This window comes from Meleagris gallopavo, chromosome 4, assembly GCF_000146605.3.
Source record: "Meleagris gallopavo isolate NT-WF06-2002-E0010 breed Aviagen turkey brand Nicholas breeding stock chromosome 4, Turkey_5.1, whole genome shotgun sequence".
NCBI lineage: Eukaryota > Metazoa > Chordata > Aves > Galliformes > Phasianidae > Meleagris > Meleagris gallopavo.
In genome coordinates, this window is record NC_015014.2 from 2,027,155 (window position 1) to 2,048,430 (window position 21,276).

At 39.4% G+C, this 21,276-nt stretch overlaps 2 protein-coding genes across 2 annotated transcripts; one reads left to right on the forward strand and one right to left on the reverse strand.

The window, feature by feature from the left end:
* Positions 1-6: 6 nt before the first annotated feature.
* On the forward strand, positions 7-15,100 carry ETFDH (electron transfer flavoprotein dehydrogenase). The gene is made up of 13 exons (XM_010709442.2): positions 7-107; positions 2,107-2,253; positions 3,046-3,275; positions 3,486-3,567; positions 3,845-3,963; positions 4,256-4,333; positions 6,092-6,238; positions 7,832-7,972; positions 9,031-9,174; positions 11,433-11,601; positions 13,266-13,448; positions 13,774-13,995; positions 14,276-15,100. The coding sequence occupies exons 1-13, from the start codon at positions 74-76 to the stop codon at positions 14,437-14,439; spliced, it is 1,860 nt and encodes a 619-aa protein (XP_010707744.1). The 5' UTR covers positions 7-73; the 3' UTR covers positions 14,440-15,100.
* Positions 15,101-15,243: 143 nt separating this feature from the next.
* Positions 15,244-19,801, reverse strand: PPID (peptidylprolyl isomerase D). Its single transcript, XM_010709443.3, has 4 exons — positions 18,465-19,801; positions 16,152-16,238; positions 16,023-16,065; positions 15,244-15,491 (listed from the first exon to the last, which is right to left on the reverse strand). The coding sequence occupies exons 1-4, from the start codon at positions 18,633-18,635 to the stop codon at positions 15,403-15,405; spliced, it is 390 nt and encodes a 129-aa protein (XP_010707745.1). The 5' UTR covers positions 18,636-19,801; the 3' UTR covers positions 15,244-15,402.
* Between the last annotated feature and the right edge of the window lie 1,475 nt (positions 19,802-21,276).

Here is a 21,276-nt window from a genome sequence, read left to right on the forward strand (position 1 = left end):
GCGCACGCGCGGCGGGGCAGGGGGCAGATGCCCGCGGTGCTGAGGGCGCGGAGTGGGGCTGTGTGGTACCGCCATGTTGTTTTCCCGCTGTCCGTCCTCTAGCCGAGGTAACTCGGGGAACCGGCCGCAGGGCTGCACGCACGGCGCGGTGGGGTTGGGTCTGGCGCGGAATGCGGGCAAAGGTCGCCGCTGCGTGGCAGCCGGTGTCGTTCCCTTGTCTGGCCGACGGCTCTAGGGGCTCCTCGGTGCTGTCTGAGGGGACTTGTGTGATAAGGAGCCACGGTGCAGGTCTGGGCCGTGTAACCCTGAGTGCCTGCAGCCCTGCTGGCCTGTCAGAAGTGAAGCTATGCGTCCTGTGAATTTGTTCAGTCTGGAGAAAGAGAAGGCTCTGGGGAGACATCGCTGCGGCCGTGTAGTACTCGAAAGATGTTTATGAGTAGAAGGGAAAACAACTTCTCACACAGTGGAGCTGGAGCTGGGTGGGTTTTGATGTCCTTGTACTGCTTCTTGTAGAACCGTTTGTGTAGGAACAAACCCCTAAAAGTCACCTAATCCAATTCCCCTGCAGCAAACAGGGGCACCTTCAGCTAGATTGGTTGCTAAGAGTCCCATCCAGCCTGATCTTAAATGTTTCCAGTGACGGGACACCCACCACCTCTCTGGCAGCTGTCCCAGTGCCTCACTGCTCTTATTGTAAAAAAAACTTCTGACTTATATTCAATCTAAACATCCACTCTTTTAGTTTGCAGCTCTTTTCCCTTGTCCTGCCATGACAGACCTTGCTGAAGAATCTGTCTTCTTCTTTCTTATGGCCTCCCCATTAGATAATGAAAAGCTACTCTCAGGTCTCCTGAGGGCCTTCTCTTCTCCAGCGCTGTCAGCCTGTCCTTGCAGAAGAGATGTTCTATCTTTGGGATCATTGCTGTGGCCTTCCTCTGGATGAGTTCCAACAGATCCTTATCTCTTCTGCATCAAGAACTCCATATGCAGTACTCCAGGTGAGGTCTCACCAGTACAGAGTAGGCAAGCAGGATCTCCTTCTTTGCCCTGCTGGCCACGCTTCTTTCAATGCAGTCCAGAATACAGTTGGCTCTGTGTGCCGTGAAGGCATGTTGCTGACTCATGTCCTGGTTGCCATTCTCTAGTACTTCCAAGTCCTTTTTGGCAGGGCTATGCTCCATCCTTACAACTTGCACTGACAGTGGAAGGTTGCTGTGACCAGGTGCAAGACTTTGCACTTGGACTTATTGAACCCACAACAGGGGGTTAGAACTTGATGATCCACAAGTTCCTTTTCAATCTAGGCCATTCTGTGATTCTTGAGGTTCGCCTGGGCCACTGCTCAAGCCTGTTTAGGTCTCTTAATGGCATCCCATCCCTTGGATGTGTCAGCCATGCCACACAGCTTCCAGTTGCAGGCAAAGGATGCTTGAGGGTTGTGAGAAGACAGGCTTATAGCTCTCATGCCCTTTTGGCTATGTATAGAGTTCACATAAAAAATTCATCACAGCCAATGCTTACTACTTGGTGTGTCCTGGCTCTTTCTGTGCAGGACTGTGATAGGAGATGTTTTTATTGGCCTTCTAATCACCTATTGTGGTTTCAGCTGTGACGTTTTGGTTTTAGGAAAGAAAAAAAAAACAGTGTTGATAACACACCAGTGTTTTAGTTGTTGTTGAGCAGTCCTGTGTGAAGCCAAGGATGTTTCAGTTTTTCAGCTTCTCATCTTGCCAGGGTGGGGGCACAGGGAAGTGGGAGAGGACAGAACCTGGACAGCTGACCTGAACTGGCCGAAGGGTTACTGTTGAAGTTCAAAGTCAAATAGGAACTTGAAATATATGTTCTCTTTCTATCCTGTGCATGCTTTCTTTTGTCAGCTATCAGAAATGGTTGGCTAGTATGTTGAGTGGTATTATGATAAGAATGTTGCTGATTCAATGTGATCCTAACTGCTAAAAATCTAAGAATCTGTGTTTGACTCTTCCTTTTCTGGCAGACTTTTGAGGGAGGGGAGGGACTGTCGTATTTGTTGTACTGCTTGTGCTGGGAAAAATGGAAAGCTTTCAGAAAGGTCTGTTTTGGCAAACCTGTTTTCTGTTTTTGCAGCACGTCAGTGCTTTCATGCTCTGAAGCTCATAAAGAGGGACTGCCTTCCGTCGCTGCATACAGCAGGATGGGCATCCACTGCTGCTGTGCCTCGTATAACCACACATTATACCATTCATCCTCGGGACAAAGACAAACGATGGGAAGGTTAGTGGGGAAAAATGCATTTTTAAAACTTCTATTCTGAATGAGCTTTAATAGCACTGAAATTTGCTGCTGTTTTTCTTTTTAACAGAGATTGTATTAAGTACAGTACTTATTGCAAATGAAATGTTATGCTTGCCATCTCGTGAGTGTCTTTATTGCTCTGAAATGAAATTAGATTAAATCCAATCCTAGATATTTCAAGAAAATCTACAATCAACTTTAGTGTTAGTGACTAACATAGCAAGTTTTAGTTCTGTCATGTATGTATGTGTTGGACTTCTCAGTTGTGTTTACTGTAAGAGTGTGAGAAAATAAGATGAATATTCATCTCTGGGCATTCCAGTCTCTGCATTTATCAGTTTTAGTGGTTTCACTTCTGGAAGACTCTGATTAATTAGTGTAAAATAAAGGAATTTGTTCTAACTAAGGCTCTTTTTTAGTTCTTTCTCCCTTCCCTAGAATTTCACCAGCTGTCTCTGATGTAGCTAGCCAATTGGGCTCCTAATTAACTTCAGTGTTAACTTCCTGATATTTACAGTGCATAGAGATTGTTTTTCGTGGCTTGTTTTCTTACAACTTAAAAAGAGCTACTTTTACACTGAAAGGCTAATGTCCTTGTGCACTGTTCCAAATACCAAAGGGATTCTGTTAAATCTTTAGCTGCCTTTTACGACAGGTAATACTTCTCAGATACCAAATAGCCAGTATCACTAAACAAGGTTTAGCAGAAAGAGGTTGGGAGAAATCAAAGATTGGACTATCTAATTATCATCTTTTTTTTTCCTATTAAAGGGATAAACATGGAAAGATTTGCAGAGGAAGCTGATGTTGTCATTGTTGGAGGAGGCCCTGCAGGTCTTTCTGCCGCTATTCGTCTCAAACAGTTAGCTGCTGAGCAGGGCAAAGAAATACGTGTCTGTCTGGTGGAAAAGGCATCTCAGATTGGTGCACATACCCTGTCTGGTGCTTGTCTTGAGCCACGATCCTTAGAAGAACTCTTTCCAGACTGGAAGGAGCGGGGGGTATGTATGAACATACAAGCACGTTACTAGTGTGTAATAAATTCATCCATTCGACTCAATCTTGTGTTGTGTAGTACTGTATAAAATATGTTGATCTTGCAAGGTGCAAGCAGTATTTGTTTTTTTGCTTTGCAGTGTTGGGTTTTTTTTTGTTGGTCTGGATTGGCTGTGAAAACTTGCTGCCCTGTTTCTGTTCTCTTTCTTATGTAGGCTCCACTTCATACTCCTGTAACTGAAGACAAGTTTGGAATTTTAACAAAGAAATCTAGAATTCCAGTACCAATTCTGCCAGGTAGGGTGTGGGGAGGAGCTCTTTGTACTGTCTTTTCAGTTTCCTTTTCAGGTTTTTTGTGCCTCAAACGATTTTGCTTCAGTGTAGCATTGTGAACGTATGGAGAATCGCTTGCAGTGTTTGTATCTATGTAGATGATAGATGTAATAACACAGTGGTATTATTTTGAAAATAGTAGTTGTAGAAGAAGGTATAACATCTGATGTGTACAGCTGGTGTTTGTTTGCTTAGTGTTCTGTTTCAGGTGTGTTTGTATGCTTATTTGTTTCTTGCCCAGGACTTCCAATGGTTAATCATGGGAATTACATAGTACGTCTGGGACACTTTGTGAGATGGTTGGGTGAACAAGCAGAAGCACTGGGTGTGGAGCTGTATCCAGGCTATGCAGCTGCTGAGGTAATAATGACATCAGCATGCATATGAGAAGCATTTTGGAACCCCCTGTGCTGGACCCCATATTATTTGTACATTAACAGCATTTGTACAGTCACAACATTCAGTGACTAAACTCCCAGGCTCAAATCCAGCAAAGCAGATCATAAAGTACACTAATAATTACTCTATCGTCCATGTTGTACCATTAGACAGCGGAAAGACATGGTGTTTAGAAGTTGTGTATTAGGTCTTGTGAATGGAATACAGATCATTTAAATATTTTGATTGTTTGTTTGTTTAAATATTTCCAAAGGTTCTTTTTCATGAAGATGGTAGTGTGAAAGGAATAGCAACTAACGATGTAGGCATTCAAAAGGATGGAGCACCTAAAGTAAGTAGCTATGTTTTCTTTAACTAGAGATCTGATTCTTGTAATTGTGATGTATCTGCTTCTAATGGTGTCGGTGATCTCACTGCAGCCCAAGAAACAAAATTCAGTGCCTGTTTTTCCTTTCTATATGGAATTGATTAATTACACAGGAAAGTTCTGGTCTCAGAACATCATAAATTCCTTCTGAGATGAGCAGAAAAAGCCTTTGAAAAAAGGAAGTTTGGCTGTGGATGACTTGAAGGAAAGTCTGAAAGGATGCTTTGACATACGAGAGATCAGGAAACAAGGGAAAGAATTCTAGGAACACCTAGAAAAAAGATGCAGAGGTGGAACAGAAGCTGTTGTCCAGCTGGTGGCTATCAATGCATAAGAGAGTGTACTTCTGGCTGATTTATTTTCTTCCATGCAACTGCTGCCTCATTTGTTGACGGTCTGTCTGCCTTGCTGGGGCAAGGTACATTCTCAGTTTTTGTACCTTTGGATGCAGCAGCTGTCCAACCACCACGAAATGTGACCCTCTGTCCTCAGTTTCAGACTTCAGCTGATTTTTAGAGGAATCTATAACCTGTGGTAAGCATGTTTCCCCCTCATGCAGTATACAGGGAGAGTTCAGCACCTCAGAATAGCTCAATTTTTGCACAGTTATGAGGCTACAGAAATTCTGGGTGCAAGTTGTTGGTTTTTTTGTTGTTGTTCCTTAGTCTTAGATGAATTTTCTTACTAGTTTACATAATGTTTCCAAGAAGTATTTACTTTCATGTAAAAATCTGGGCTATTTTTCTCATGTAAGGCAGGGATTGAGAAGAAAAGACTCATCCTTGTTTTAAGAGGCAAAAAAGCAATGGAGGAGGAAGCAGTGGTGGGGGAAAATAATATATTTTTCTCAGTATAATGTTGTCTGTCTTCCACAGTGGATACACACAATTTCCAGGTATACATTTCATCCAGTAGGAGGTGCAAGTAATATGCTACAGTAATAAAAGATAGTTTTGGTTTAATTCAGGAGGAATTTTTTTTTTTTAAGGAATCCTGAAGATCTGAATTTTTTTAATTGCCACTCATTCTTGTAGAAAATATCTGTGAAAATAATATTGTCTGTTAAGTTCATTAATTTGTACATAATTAAGGTGCAGCTACAGTAAACTGAGTATTCAAGTGCTTTAGCTGTCAGCTCTTAGTACTTCCCGAGCATTAAGATCCAGATAAATAGACTTTGCATAGTCTTCAAAGCAAAATTGCCTTCAGTGTGTTTATGCAGAGCCTAATCAAGCACTGTGGTTAACAAATATAGTTTCATCTTGTGGTCAGCACTGATCAAACAAAAAACAGTGAAGGGAAGAATACATGATTAGTATTTAGATAATATGTGTTTAGAATCTAGTATCCTTAAATTGCAGGATTAATCAACTAGCCTATTCTAGCCTAATGCTAAAAGTGAAGTTAGAGGTTAAGTTTCTTTGCTCTGTGGGGATTCCTCTGCATGGTGTGAGCAAACTGATCTGATACGAGAAGCCCTTCCTGTACAGGGTGGTGATTCAGTGCAGTGCTGTTCTACTGGAATCCCCTTGCAGGGTTTGCTGGAACTGTATCATAGATGGCTGTAAAATACAACTGGACAAGAGCCGTAGCTTGCAGTGGTTTGTAGACTCTGGTCTGGACCACACAGTACTGTAAAATCACCTTACTGCTCTCCGTTTTCTTCCTGGGAGTTTGTTGTGACACAGCTGTAACTTCTTACCAGATGCTCTATTTTTGCAGGCTACTTTTGAACGAGGCTTGGAACTCCATGCTAAGGTCACTGTCTTTGCTGAAGGCTGTCATGGACATCTAGCCAAACAACTGTACACAAAATACAATCTAAGGGAGAAATGCCAACCCCAGAGCTATGGCATTGGGTTGAAAGAGGTATGATCTGCGTTATTTTAATGATAAAGGAGAATAATGTCAAGATACAATGTAGTTTGCATTCAAACTACTTTGTATAAGTTGTTGCAATGATTTGAATAACAGTTTCAGATGTCAGAAGCTTTGCAGTTTTGAAGCTAATGGCATTCCCTGAATGTCTTAACTGAATGCTTGTTTCAGCTGCTGTTTCTCCTTTTATCCAGAGATATCTGTAAAACCATTTTCACTTCTTTAAAATCCTTCTCATTTGTGAAATCTGCTTTCAGTACTTCTAGTGAATAAGAGGGGATTTCTTGCTGCCTAATCTTACGGTATTTTATTACCTGAGGATGGGAAGAATGATTGTCTGATTTTTCTCGTATATTCATTACAGAGGAACGTGCTGTTTCAGATGAGTTATGCTCTGAGCTTCTCAACTTACTTTCTGTCTCCACCCCCTGCCAATTCTTTCACTGGGCTTGTAAAATCAAGATAGGGATTGGGTTTTGTTTTTAAAATCTTTTATGTTCAGGGAATATTAGTCATGAAAAATACCTACAGGTGACATAGTCTTAATTAAAATTTCTCATACTTCAGTTGTACGATTAAGACTGGTTTCAGCATAGCTGTCTGCTTTGGGAAATAGTCCAATAGGAGGTAGAGCTATAAAGTGAAATAAAGTGATGCTGATCAGCCAATAACCATGCTATGCACATCTGAGGGTTATTTTTACTTTGGACTAGCTCTGAGTCCTGTGATCTGAGTACTCTTTTGTGACTGGAATGCTTTAGCTGGGCTTCTGGAGCCAGTCTTGGAGTTGAGTTTCATCTGAAAGGAATTCAGATCATGTCTTCTGTGTCTGCTCTTTAATGTGAACTAAAGCACAGTAAGTGGGAGCAACCAGGAGTCCAGCTTAAAATGTACCTCTTAATCCAAACTGAAACACCCATGTGTATGTATCCTCTGTGCTTGAGGTGCTCTAATGGCACTGAGCTGCTGGAAGGAGTAGTTCCATTCCCCTTTCATCACTAGATTACACTAGACACAGAACTTCATACAGAAGAGATGTTTTGTGAAGTAAGCAGAAAATTGACCTGTTAATGAAAACATGAAAGTGCTTCTGTGAGTGTGCCATGGGTTAAATGAGTGGTGGAGATGTGCAGGAGAGAGAAGAGAGGGCAATTAGTTGGGCAGCAACATCTGGGTCAATTCAGCCATGTGGTTAAGCCTGACTTTGAAAATCTTGTGAGGAATTGTAGCAAATCATATGAAAAAACCCCACAATTTTAGTAGAAAAAAGTCTTTCATTAAAAGAATCCAATTGTGTTTGAATGAGAATTTTGGATATAACACTGGAGACTCAGTCATATTTTCTAATGTGCAGTTTTTCAAGGAAGAAAAGTGCTGACAAATTTGTAAGTGGTAACCTAAAAAAATATATATATACTTTGTTACCTGGCTTTCAGGTGAATGAGTTTATAATTTCAGCAGTAAAATAATTTATCTTTTTTTTTTTTTTTTTCCCCTCAGCACTTAATTGTGTGTTTGTCTTTTATGCTACTGAAAGCCTGTTGCTTTGCAGTATAAAATAATTATTGGTGATCTTCATTTCAGTTATGGACTATTGATGAAAAGAAATGGAAACCAGGAAGAGTAGAACATACCGTAGGCTGGCCTTTAGACAGACATACCTACGGAGGATCCTTTCTTTATCACTTAAATGAGGGTGAACCTTTAGTTGCTCTTGGATTTGTGGTATGTGAAGTTATATTTTCTCTCATATGTGGTTGTTGTTGTTGTATAAAAATGAAGACTGAACATTTTCTTTGTTTTAATGTGAAGATGAAAACACAAGGGCAGCAACAGACCAAATTTAGTACTTCCACTGTTTTGAGTGCACTTAGTCCTGTATAAGGCAAGATTAATTATATTTGAAAGTTAAGAAATGTCAAAATCAGGTCACTTCTTGCCTTTGAAGTTGATGTCTCTGTCAGTCTGAGCTGATTCTTGTACTAGTTATTATGTTGCACTTTCATGAAGCTCAGTGATGAAAGTGGATGCAAATAGTCCTCTAAAAGCAGGGAACAGAGAGAAATCAAGTACTGTTTGATGCTGACTCATAGTGTATTTTGCTGATTTTTCTCAAATAAAACTTAGAGGATCCAGAAATTATTCCACTGGACAAAAGAGAAAATTCAACAACTTATATTTTTCTGTATTTTATATGATAAAGATGGGAAATCTGGATAAACCTTTGAACAAGTTCTCAAATGAGTAAAATGCAAATTGTGGCCATTCAGCAAATGCATGTCTCTTCCCATTTTCTTCTTTCATCATTCTTTTCCCAGTGTTCACCTAATGGGAAATAATTGACTGGGCTAAATGATGTGAACTGTTTTCAATATATGAGTGTGAGGAGATAACTATCTAGAAATAATTGTTTACCCCTTCTTTCAGCTTGCTTAGGGCAGTTTTTGAAACACAAATTTGATACGAGTTTTCCTACTTATCCTACCCATTAAGCCATGCTTAATTTAATTTCACAGATGTATTTCAAAGGCAGATGGAAGTGGTTACAATGCAATTAAGTACCTCAGTTCTTCAGGTTTTAGGTAGCTCATAGTCTTATGGCAGCAAATTCTCAGACTTGCTTGGCACCGTCCTGTTTTTGGCAGTGCTTTAAGTACAAAGATCCTAAGGTTGGTTCAGTGTGAAATAACAGAAGCGGTTGTGCTAATACGCGGTTGTTTTCTGCTCCTAACTTTTTTGAAATTTCATAATTCATTTTCATTAATGTTACGCTTCTTTTTAAGGTTGGCTTAGATTATCAAAATCCCTATTTGAATCCGTTTAGGGAGTTTCAGAGGTGGAAGCACCATCCTACTGTAGAACCTACTTTGGAGGGTGGAAAAAGAATTGCGTATGGTGCCAGAGCGCTGAATGAAGGTGGTCTCCAGGTAATTGTTTAATGGAATGATTCACTTTCAGATCTTGATAGCCACGTTTGTAGCACTGCAGATTCAGATTGCGTGCTGTGGGGAAATGACAGAAGTGTGTTCTCTGGCTGGAGGCAGCTGCTGTGATTTGCTAGACTTGGATTCTGTAATGCTAGCAGCCTTCTGACACAATCACTTCACTTTCTACTTTGTTAATGGGGTTTGTATTGCAAGCAAATGTGTTTAGCAATGAAAGAGCTACAGGTGACTCTTCATTTTGCTTGGAAACCTGGGGGAGAAGGAGGCAGCACTTAACCTGTTCTGTTTTTCTGGGTGAGTGGAGGGTGGTGGGATGTTCCTAATTGAGTGTTCTTTTGTGTGCTTGACCCTTAAGTCAGCGATGGTAGCCAGGCTGTTTGCTATCTCCAGCCAATTCAAGGGGCTGTTACCCTCTGTTCTCTGACAGCTTTGACTTTTCTTTTTAATTTGAATCCCTTCTTTAATATAAACGTGGCGTAAGGCAGCTTTTGCAATACAACTACAACTTCAGCAGCAAGATAATTATTGGTGTAATCTTTTGGAGCCTTGATGCAAGTGTGAATGCCTGGGACTGAGTCATGTGGGTTCGTGAAGTAACTCACTGCTCATGCTTGTGATAACATGTTCAGTCAGTCTGCTCTGCAGTCTGAACTGGAAGTATGTTGTGTCTTTGCAATGGGTTCATGATAACTGCAGTGTCACTGGCTTATCTCAGAATAAAGGCTGCTCTTTGCGGTGCCCTCGTTTCTCCATCACAGAGAGTCATTCTTGAATTTCTGGCTTGGATGAAGTAGTCACATTCGGAGCACTTGTGTGCTTACAGTGCTTCAAACATACAGCTAAAAGAATGTGGTAATTTTATTGTCACTTACAGCCATTGGAGGGCTGAGTTACAGGAGGTATGGCTTTTTCACTTCTCTATCTCCAAATTATTGGACTTCTTTTCTGGACTTAAACCAACACGTCCCTTACTTTGCACTACTAATACAAAAAGAAGTTAACTTTCTGTAGTTAGTTGTCTATTTGATCGTGAAGTTACATTTTTAAGTAACTATAATGTAAAATATATGTATAAATTATACCTCTGTATATGTATTTTCTGTAATATGTGCAGTTTAAAAAAAAAAAGAAGAAAAACTGACAGATGAGTCACTTTTTCACTGAAAATCACTGAAGATTTTTTAAAAGAGTAACTTCTCTTTTGCATATGTTGCTTTGATAACTGTAGCAGTCTGACTAATTCATGTCACTGGACTACAGGAAGATTCCCTTACATAAACTGGTTCTGTAGCTCCGCTTTTCATTTTGATGACAGCATTGCATCAAATAGATCTGTAACATTTCTACTGATGTAAGATTATTTCTTTGTCTGTTCTCTACAACCTTATTTCATGTTCTTTAGTCTTTAAAATAACTGGTATGAGAAGTAGAACCAAATTAACATCTGTGATTCAACAAATTGCCCAAGACACAGGGGAATGCCATGAAGTAAAGCTTTTTAGTGAGCACTGTTTGGATATTCAAAACTGGGTTGTCCTGGTAGTGAACAGATACTGACAAAACAAGCAGAAGGAAAGTAAGTTATTTCAGATTATCTTGAATTCCAAGGGATACTTTTTTTGTAGTTAGTACAAGAGGATAGATGTATATTAATGAAATACACATGATGCTTGCAAATCATCTTCTTGTCTTAGGTTTGAGTTAATTGTGCTCAGTGACATCTTGCTCCTTGCTGAACAGGGGTAAGGAAATGATTTAGCACCAAAACATAGGTTTGTTGGCTGCTGAGCAACTTCTCTCAAATAACACGTTTTAGGAGAGAGGGCACTATGCAGTTTAACAGAGAAGATTTGTGAAATAGAACAAAGATAGCAGTCTGTAATATACTGTGAGGTGAGACTGTGTGAAAAATGGAAGCACAAATGTCATTTAAAAAACAATTCACTCGAAATTGAAGGTGGAATGTGATGTTTGTGGGTGACAGTAACCAGTCATGTTACAAATGAAGCAACTAGAAAGAGGGTATGAGGAAAGAACAAGTGCTGTTATTTTATACCCAGGTGTACTACGATGGCTGCATTCTTACTGGCTTACCATGCAAAAAATTGAGCAACTCTGTATATTTTTAGGTAATACAGATCCAAGTGTAAAGGACAGTCAAGTCTCATGCCAGTTTGTCAGAATGTTGTATTCACTTCAAAATCAAACAGAAAACAACTTTCTTTCTTTTTCCTCTCCAGTCAATACCCAAGCTCACCTTCCCAGGTGGATTGTTAATTGGTTGCAGTCCTGGACTCATGAATGTGCCTAAGATTAAAGGGACACATACTGCAATGAAAAGTGGCATATTGGCTTCAGAAGCCATCTTTAGCCAATTAACCAATGAAAATCTCCAGTCAAAGACAATAGGTAAGATCACTGTACTGTCATGTGGAATTACCTTGTGTTCAGTTGAACCACCAGTAGCTTAGCTGTAACTTAATGTCTGAAGGAAATACGAGTAAATCCTGAAATGATTGTGGTGGTTTAAAAAGATACGTAATGTTTATTTACTATTTATGTGGTAAATTGATTTAAGAAATAAGCTTTTATTTAGTGATCAGTAAATACTGATCCTGCTGCTAGAGCTAGAGCAAGTAAGCCTCTAATGAGCATCTGAAAAGTAAGCTTATACTGCCTATACAAGAAAACAAGAATGGTATATCTTGTCCTACAAATGTTAAAATGTGCTTCTTTATTCAAAAAGTCTTACTGAAAGACTACAATCAGAAAGCAAAAAAATTACATGGAGCTGATGAAATGTAAGCAAAAGAGGGTGCAGTTTCTCAAGTTTATTCTTCACTATTTCATTAGTAGGATAGTTTTTTTTTTTTCCTTCTGTGGTAGGATGCTTCAGTCTTTGCAGTAGTCTGTGCAAGATTGTGTATTCTCTATTATGTAATTTAAACATGCTCAAGTGACCATCTGACCTGACCACATGTAGTGTTATACTTAAGCCTTGCTTGTTCCCTTAAGTCTGTTAACAAAGGCTGAACAGGAGATAACCTCGTTAAGATTTCAGTTACTCTGGAAGTGGACACCGTAGCCATGTGGCACGTGATAATTATTTCAGAAATCTCTTTGCAGCAGTGGATCATTCTTAGTGAGCTCTTGTTCAAGTGTAACACTCAGCAAAAGATAGCACAGAGGTATGCTGAACAAATAAATTAAACTCCTAGTTTAGCATAACGTGATAAAGTGCTTAGGACCCATCTGAGATAATCTGTCTTACTGGGTTACTGTGGCACTCACTGATCATCAGCAGATTTTATAAGCTGCTACCAGTTCTGTCTACACAGGGTATTACTGCCCAGTTACTGCTTTGGGCATAGATAAGGAGGCAGAAAATAGGGACCGAAGCATGTTTTCACATACAGACAAACCCTTAGAACTTAATTATTTACAACATTTAATCCTGTGCAGTAGTAACTGAATGGTGATGGAGAAGCTCTCGGGAAACTTTATTGATAGGAAACTTGTTTTTTCCTAATCACTTGGCTTTATGTATACTGTAGTAGATGTGGCATGTGCAGTGTCCATAGTATTTTTAACAAAAATCAGGAATTTGTAGTCAAACGAACCTTGTTAACTTGCTGGCTCCTGAGGGAGAGAAATAACATTGTCTAGCACTGGTGTCCTCCGCTTAGGCCACAGCCAAAGTTACTGACAACAGCACGTTTGTGGTTGCTTAACTTGTAAAGAAAAATCTTGTAACTTGACAATTTAAAATGAAAAACCTGAGTCTTGAATTGCAAGTAAACAGTTCTGGTCAAATCTTAGAGTCCAAGAGAGTAGTTGCTTTCCAATAGAGGTGCCAGTATAACTGTCTGCTTCACAGTAGACGCTTGCAACTGCCAACAAACCAGACTTTTCAGGAGGCTGAAATACACTCTTTAGGATACTCTTACCTTAATAATTTGAAATTCTGATTTTCTTCCTTCGTTGTTAACGACTGTCTTTATTCAACAATCGTTTTGTGTTTTAAGGATAGCTTTACATACTCTAGGTACCTAACAAGTAATGTCCTGCTGTAGGACTTGATGTGCAAGAATACGAAGAGAACCTGAAGAAGTCCTGGGTCTGGAAAGAGCTGTACTCAGTTAGAAACATCCGACCATCCTGCCATAGCATGCTTGGTGTGTATGGAGGGATGATTTACACAGGTATTTTTTATTGGCTGCTCAGAGGAAAGGAACCATGGACATTAAAACATCCAGGTAATTTCATTATTTCCTGAAAAAAATGCATGTGTCACTCCTGATCTTAGTTAAAGCTAGAGCATTCGTGGGCAAGTGGCAAGACTCTAGAAATCAATGGCTAATTGGTGAAGCAGACTTGTTACATTACCTAGTGCATCACATACACAAAGGCATTAAAGCAGTTTTCCACTTGGGCATAGGGGTGTCTTTTGAAAAGGACTTCCTCTTAGGAAATAGTTCATTCTGGTAAGGAGGGAAGTCAAAAAAGCTTGATTAAATTGTTCAAGAGTGACTGCAAATTATTGTAATTCTATTCTGAATCTTATTTGTAATAATGTGTTAGGATCAGATTTTGCTCAGCTGAAGCCAGCCAAAGACTGCACACCTATTGAATACCCAAAGCCTGATGGAAAAATCAGTTTTGATCTCCTGTCATCTGTGGCTTTAAGTGGCACAAATCACGAACATGACCAGCCTGCTCATTTGACTCTGAAAGATGACAGCATCCCTGTGAGCAGGAATCTGGCTGTATTTGATGGACCAGAACAAAGATTTTGCCCAGCAGGTAGGTAATAAAACAAAGCATTTTGTACGTTTAAAAAAAGTAGCTCAAGAAAATTCCTTCTGGCCTTCTGAGTACAAGTATTCTGTTCCATTCCTCTCCCCAGAAGAGAGTTCAAGGGGCAATCTTTAAACTTATGTTGTTAAAAATACTTTCATGACAAAAAAGAAAGCTATTCAGTGACACTTCTAGTACACTTCTGTCCTTATGCTTGCAATGTATTTGACCATACATGCAAGGAGAAACTGGTCAGTGAAGTGACAAACTCTTGTGTTTTTCCCAGGCGTTTATGAATATATTCCTCTGGAAACAGGAGAAGGATCAAGACTGCAGATAAATGCTCAAAACTGTGTCCACTGCAAAACATGTGATATTAAAGACCCAAGTCAGAACATTAACTGGGTAGTGCCCGAAGGTGGTGGAGGACCAGCTTATAATGGGATGTAAACAGGCAGAAAACTTTTCTGTGACTTCTGATCAACCAGCAGCTAGGTTGGAGTATTTTCTGCTGAAGTGTAAAGTACAGCACTGATTTGAATGTTTCAGTTTGAGACTAATGTGCCATTCTCAATTTTAGGTATGACCATTGCATAAAACAGAAAGTGAGTGTGCTCTGGTTATTCAAATAGAACAACTTATTTAAATAGAACAACTTTTCAGGAGTCTTGTGGCAGGCAGAAGAAAGTTATTCTCTGGACTAACACATGAACTTGGCATCTTAGATATGCTGCTGAAATTCAGTGTTGATAGGAGCCATAGCTGAAGTCATTGGTTTGCTGTGGTGGAAGAGTCTAGTGACTATCCTTAAAAAAAAAAAAGAGCCTTTCTCTGTCTACCTGAAGTGCTTTACTTGTAATCCTACCTCACAGTAGGGGAAATACATTAATCTAGAAAACTGTCACTGTTTGTGTTACACATTTTACATAAAAGTTAGATTTGTTTCTGTTTTTCTTCCTGATGATGATGGGGAGCCCATCTGCAATACAGTCTGCAAGGAGGTTTAACAAATGCTTAATAGTTCCACCCCGTGATGTGTGCCAGCACTTGTTTCTTGCAAGGAATCAGGTCTGCACTAATAAAGAAAGAAAAGGAAAAAAAAACCAAAAAACCAGAAACTGCCCAAATTGCTTCAGTGGTAAACCAGACTTCTTAGGAAGCACCATTAAGCCACAAAAACACCACTGCTGCTTTTATGCATTAACGATGTATCTGAATCACCAAACACAAGTTATTTACAGGTTAAAAGAACACTTGACCTTTGACCAATGTCTTTATTATTAGACTTGTAAGTTGTAAACACAGAACTGCAGTACAGGGCAAATGAAAGAAGGAACACTTACTTACATACAGCTCTGTTTAGCATTTTGCATGAGTTAGTGCATAGAATTCAACATTTAGGAATAAAAAAAATCAAGCAAACATTTTAGCATAAGCTGCCTTCTCTTTCTCCTTCTGAGCTTTTATCTTCTGTTTGATTTTGAGTGTTTCTGTCTGGATAGCTGTTTGAAAAGAAAATCCATGACACGGTTATAGCAATGCCTTTACATTAGGTTTCTCAGTCTGTCAAGACCAGATCTCAGTGCTGCAAATACTATTTTATATACTAGCACTACATTTCATTTTCTATTAGGTCAGATACTAGCAGCAAACAGACTCTGTCCCATACTTTGGTAAGGTAACCAGGTAGAGAAGGGTGTAAGAAGCACACTGCTGATACTCATACTGGACTTACGATGTAAAAATCTTTTCCTATTAGATGTTACTGCAACCTGGGAATTCCTAAGACCACTCTGAGCTATGCTGTTGACCTCTGTACCTACATAAGCAGGTTGTGCAGGGCGCCAGAAGCATCAGTGCTGTACAAAACATGTTTCCATGTCAGCAGACTTGTGCTTAACACAGCAGCATTTTAAGTTTCAGCAGCCTGTAGAAACCTCCATTTCAGACATCTCAGTGGTATGATTTTCTATGTAAGTACTACCCTTTGTTACATTCTGGAAATAATCTGTAAGAAACAGCTTTATTTTTACCTTTGTCCTCGGGGGCAATTTCATGAGCCTTTTTAAGATCAGCCTTAATAGAAAGAGAAATGTAAATGAATGTTCTGATTACATGTTTATATTAAAATAAGAATTATTATTAAATATTGTGATCATTACCAGTGCCTGATCAAGATCTTTTATTCCCTGCCATCCTTGAGCCCGTCTGTAGAGAGCTTTAGTATTCGCTGGATCTATTTGAAGAGCCTGTGGATTTAATAAAGTTGTCACGTTAACATGCAGTACTTCACAGCTCTCATCTCTACAAATGGCACCGTTCCCACCAGTAGACAATCTCCATGTTTGATTTAAGGGTAAGCTTTCAGAGATTACCAGGAGGAAAAAAAAGCACTAGAATGTAACACGCTCAATAGCTATCTAATCAGTTCTACTGCTGCTGTACCACAAGCAGGCTTTTGTCAAGGACCAGCAGACATTAAGATAAAATGGAACTGCATCTGTACAGCTATCAAAGTGCTGCTGCAGTTCAAATTATCCTAAGCCCGAGGCTCGGTGTACAGCTCTATATTACAGCTCCTTCCTCCACTCACAAAAACAAAACTGAAAAATGATATCCTAAGTAAAACAGAACTTTCTGTTCCTGTCCTTTGGTGAAAAAGGACAGGACATTTTCACTAGATGACAAAGATGCAGATAGTCATAGGATTCAGGAACCTTGTCAAGTTTCAGTCATTGCAGCTTTGCTGAACTGAATGGTTTCATTGATAAACGTGTTCCTGCTGACATCCATGACAGTATCAAAATAGGAAATAAAATGATGAGGAGAAAAACAAGTGGAACAATTTCATCACTAACTATTTTGTAGAGCGCTTCAGTTAATCAGGCTACTTCCATTCTTTAGGAGCTTTTATTTTCTTGCCTGTGAAAATCAGTGTCTTTTTTCTTACTACAAAGATAGTTCTGTTATACCTTTCTGAAAATACAGCTTTTTATGATTTAGGGGAAATCTTTGTGTAAATGTGAGGCTTTATTAGTTTTATTAACTTTAACTCATTAGGAAATCTAGACACTAGGAGCAGTATCCAGCTGTATTTCCAATCACTTTACCATCAGCTTTTCATATAAAGTAAGTATTGTTCTGGAAGTTCATCGTCATCTGTCTGCTGCAAAGCCTGGAAGCCTCTTTGGAGCCCTGAGTTCAAAAAATGAGGTGCCTGCCCCACGTACACACACGTAGCATGCCTTAGTTGTAGCTTATAGCTCATTTAGAGCAAGGTTTGTATGAACAGGTTTGGCTCTTTGTTATTTGCACCAAACGATGCATGTATTACAGACTGGTTATTCAAAAAACTTTTGGCCGCAAGAAATCCTAACTAGAAATGTCTAATTTCTCATTAACAATTCCTTGAACTCTACTAGTTTGTTTTAGAAAACTGCTGTTCTGATTGAAATACTGATTTACATTTGTTATGATACCAAAACGGAGCACATTACAGATAGCTACTGTAGTTATGGAGCTGCCTTCAGCAATTTTGCAATCATAAATACGTACAAATGTATTTTTCAGACTTGCAAGTATTGCAAGTATCGTGATTAATGATTTCTGTAAGTAACACTTAAATGCTATTTTGATTTTTATCATTTTCTGGAGGACAGATGCCATATTACACTTTGTTTCTTCCATTTGTCCATCCTGAATAGTGAAAGTTCTACAGAACTGTAGAACACCATCAGCAGGCAGAAGAGAGCCAGCTCTTTAAAAACACCCCACATGCAGATCAGCTGAGACTCCTGTTTGCAGCAGGTAGCCCTAGCAGATGCTCATTATGATCCTCTACTAACAGATAAGTGTTCTAATACTTGTTTGTTTTTTGCTTATTTTCCAAAATTTCAGAGTTAGATGAGTTATTTCAAGTTTACCAATATGTACTCAGTTCTGTTGTTTTCCTGTTTTTTTTCTTGCCTCTAATTCTATTCTTTCAGTATTTCCATTTGTTTCCTTCCTTCTTTCTTCCCATTCAACAATTTCATCACTAAACCCAGCCAAAAGAGCTCTAGTTAGTTAGAAAACTAACTTCAAGGAATAAAATACAAGCCTATTGAATCTTCAAACAAGTGTTTGCTCATAATCTTCTAAAAAATAGATCTTTTTTTCACCATGGACAGTTTATAACTCTTTATACTATAAACATTAGCTCTGTTCTTAGGGAACAAAACTGACACAACCGCAATGTGTACTTTTTTTTCCTGGCAGTAAGTAACAGCCCTCTTCTGTTTGTTCCTAGTAATTCATTTACATTTCAAAATCTTTCTGAAAGGACCAATACTAGAAACTTAGCACTAACTTCACGATCCGCCTTTTGCTTTGTTTTCAGGGCAGGATGTTGTCCTAAGACTCTTTAAAAAAGCACTTTCAGTCTCCATTCTCTCCAAGGTCTAATCGTTCATCAAATTACTTAACGCTAATTTTACCTCTGAACAACTTTCGATGGCTCCCTGCCAATCCGACAGTTTCAGTTTACAAGCGCCAATGTTTAAAACACAGCTTAACCCGATGGTCTTCAGCTTTGCCTTGTCTCCCTCCTCTGCCACCGCTTCAGAAGCTTCTACATACCTGGAGAGAAACAGGTTCACAAAGAACATGCGTTACTGTTGCAGCTTCAGTTTTGTTCTGCCCTTAGCTAACTTGCCACGGTTAGGCACAAGCTGCCTTCTCCGAAGTGGCATTTTTAATGCAGTTACAATTCCGTTATCACAAATATTTTTGCACCACAATATGTGAGACTTATCCTAACAAAGGGTGAAATTACAGCTGAGTGTAAAAACACAGGAGGAACATACTCCTGTCCCCACGTTGTACTAACAGTATCTTTTTTTTCTTAGAAAAGACTGCTTAGATGACACTAAACCATTAGCATTTATCTCTGTGATTGTTTATTCCCAACAACCATACTGCTTACCTGTGTCTATCACAGGTGGACTGGCAGGTAAGTTGTATTTCCTTTTTCTTAATTTACAGTGTGCTAATGCTGGCAGGCTTTGTTTCAAATGTCAAAGGTCTGTTGTGGATATAAAAGTTCTGACTCTTTAATGACCCACTTACAGAACTCCTTTTTGTTTCAAAATACACAGAGCAAGTTGACCAAAATCATGTTTGCAGACATTCAGATTTTCATTGTGCCACGAGTAACACGCAATCTTTGCAGATTAGTGCCAATCTGATTTCAGTTTTGTATTCTTATCTTTTGAGTACTGGATGGTTTGTATATAATTTTGGAGTATGGAAATAAGCAATGTTTAAAATACAAATTAGACACGATACACTGATTTGTCTGTTTGCTGTGCATCATGCAAGATGTGAAGCCAGAAGAGAGAACAAAGGTGCAACAGCAATGGAAAACAGTAAGAAAATTAGTATGTTCAAAGCAAATAGAGTACAGCTATGGGATGTAGACATCACACTAAAGCATGAAAGACCGCAACCATTCTAGAAACAAAATTAGAACTCTCAAGTCAAATACATCTCTAAGTTCGATATGAAGGGAAACGAGGGAATAATACATTTGCATGAAAACCTGTGAATTCTTACATTAAAAACAACTGCTTACGCATCAGTAAGATGGGAAAACAAAGAACTGGAGGTTGTAACGGAATCTAACACAATGCAACACTACTTTTAAAACATTGTTGCCAGATGTTGTCATTCTTTACTAGGTGAGCTATAACTAAGGGAGCTGCCTCTGGTGAGAGATGTGTCAGAACTATTCCATACTACCTAAGGTATTAGACTTTATGATAGAACTGTGAGGCATGTCCACTCAAGGATGAAAACAGGTTCCAGCTCTTCTTTATGGGTAAAACAGACACGTCTAGTTAGAGAAGCTACTTTCTATTTGCTAGGATAAATAATTAGTATAAAAAAGAGGTCTACACAACCCGAAAGAGCCTTTGTTAGATGTGTTCGTGTTGGCATGACAACTAAATGGGAGTGATGGCATAATTATACCTGTTACTTTTCTTAGAATAGTTAGTTAAAATGCAAAGTTCCTTGAGGCTCATTCCAGCCTTTTTTCTTTATGATTTCTAAAAAGTTTCTGTGTCAATCAGTTATTTCACATTTGCTACTGAAGTGTGAAAAGATTCTTGACACCAAGAGAAGCTGCATCTTGAGTTAATATCTATAATTAAAAGATGAATTTTTATGCTTCAGGAAGACATCACTTGTACGAAATCCATAATTTAAAACACAGCATTAAGTATTCCTGAACACATTTCCTTTCATTGTTGTTACTGCTGATAAACCAGTGATTATAAAGGAAGTTAAAGGCCAGTATAAAGTTACTGGGAGAACCGCACTTAAATGAAGCTAATATCGTGAAAAAGGAGCAGAATGGGAACAAAACGATGAAAACTATGATTTTGAAGGCAAGTCTAATTTATACATGGAGTCAGGATGATGGCATGGAGCCTCAAAATAATAAATATTAACAAATTAAGCATCGTGTTAGGGAGTGTTCTCTCTTGAACATCGGAATCTCCTAAACCTACTGATTATTAGAAATCTAAGAAGTATCTCCCTCTTTTCATAGAATTACTCAGGTTGGAAAAGACCTTAAAGATCATCAAGTCCAACCACAACCTAACCATCCTGCCCTAACTCTACCAACCCTCTGCTAAATCATGTCTCGAGCACCACATCCAAACGTTTTTAAACACACCCAGGGAATCACCACCTCCCTGGGCAGCCCATTCCAGTGCTTAACAACCCTTTCTGTAAAGAAGGTTTTCCTGATATCCAACCTAAACCTCTTCTGGTGCAACTTCAGGCTATTTCCCCTCATCCTGTCACCAGTGAGAAGAGACCAACCTCGCTCTCACTGCAAGCACCTTTCAGGTACTGGAAGAGAGCAATACAGTCTCCCCTCAGCCTCCTCTTCCCCAGACTGAGCAGCCCCAGTTCCTTCACTCTCTCCTCATAGGCCATATTCTCCAAGCCCTTCACCAGCCTTGTTGCCCTTCTCTGGACCTGCTCCAGCACCTCCATGTCCTTTCTGTACTGAGGTGCCCAAAACTGAACACAGCACTCGAGGTGAGGCCTCACCAGTGCTGAGTCCAGGGGCAGGATGACTTCCCTGGTCCTGCTCACCACTCCATTCCTGATACAAGCCAGGATGCCATTGGCCTTCTTGGCCACCTGGGCACACTGCTGGCTCATATTCAGCCCACTGTCCATCAGTACAACAAGGTCCCTTTCCATCAGGCAGCTTTCCATACAGTCCTCCCC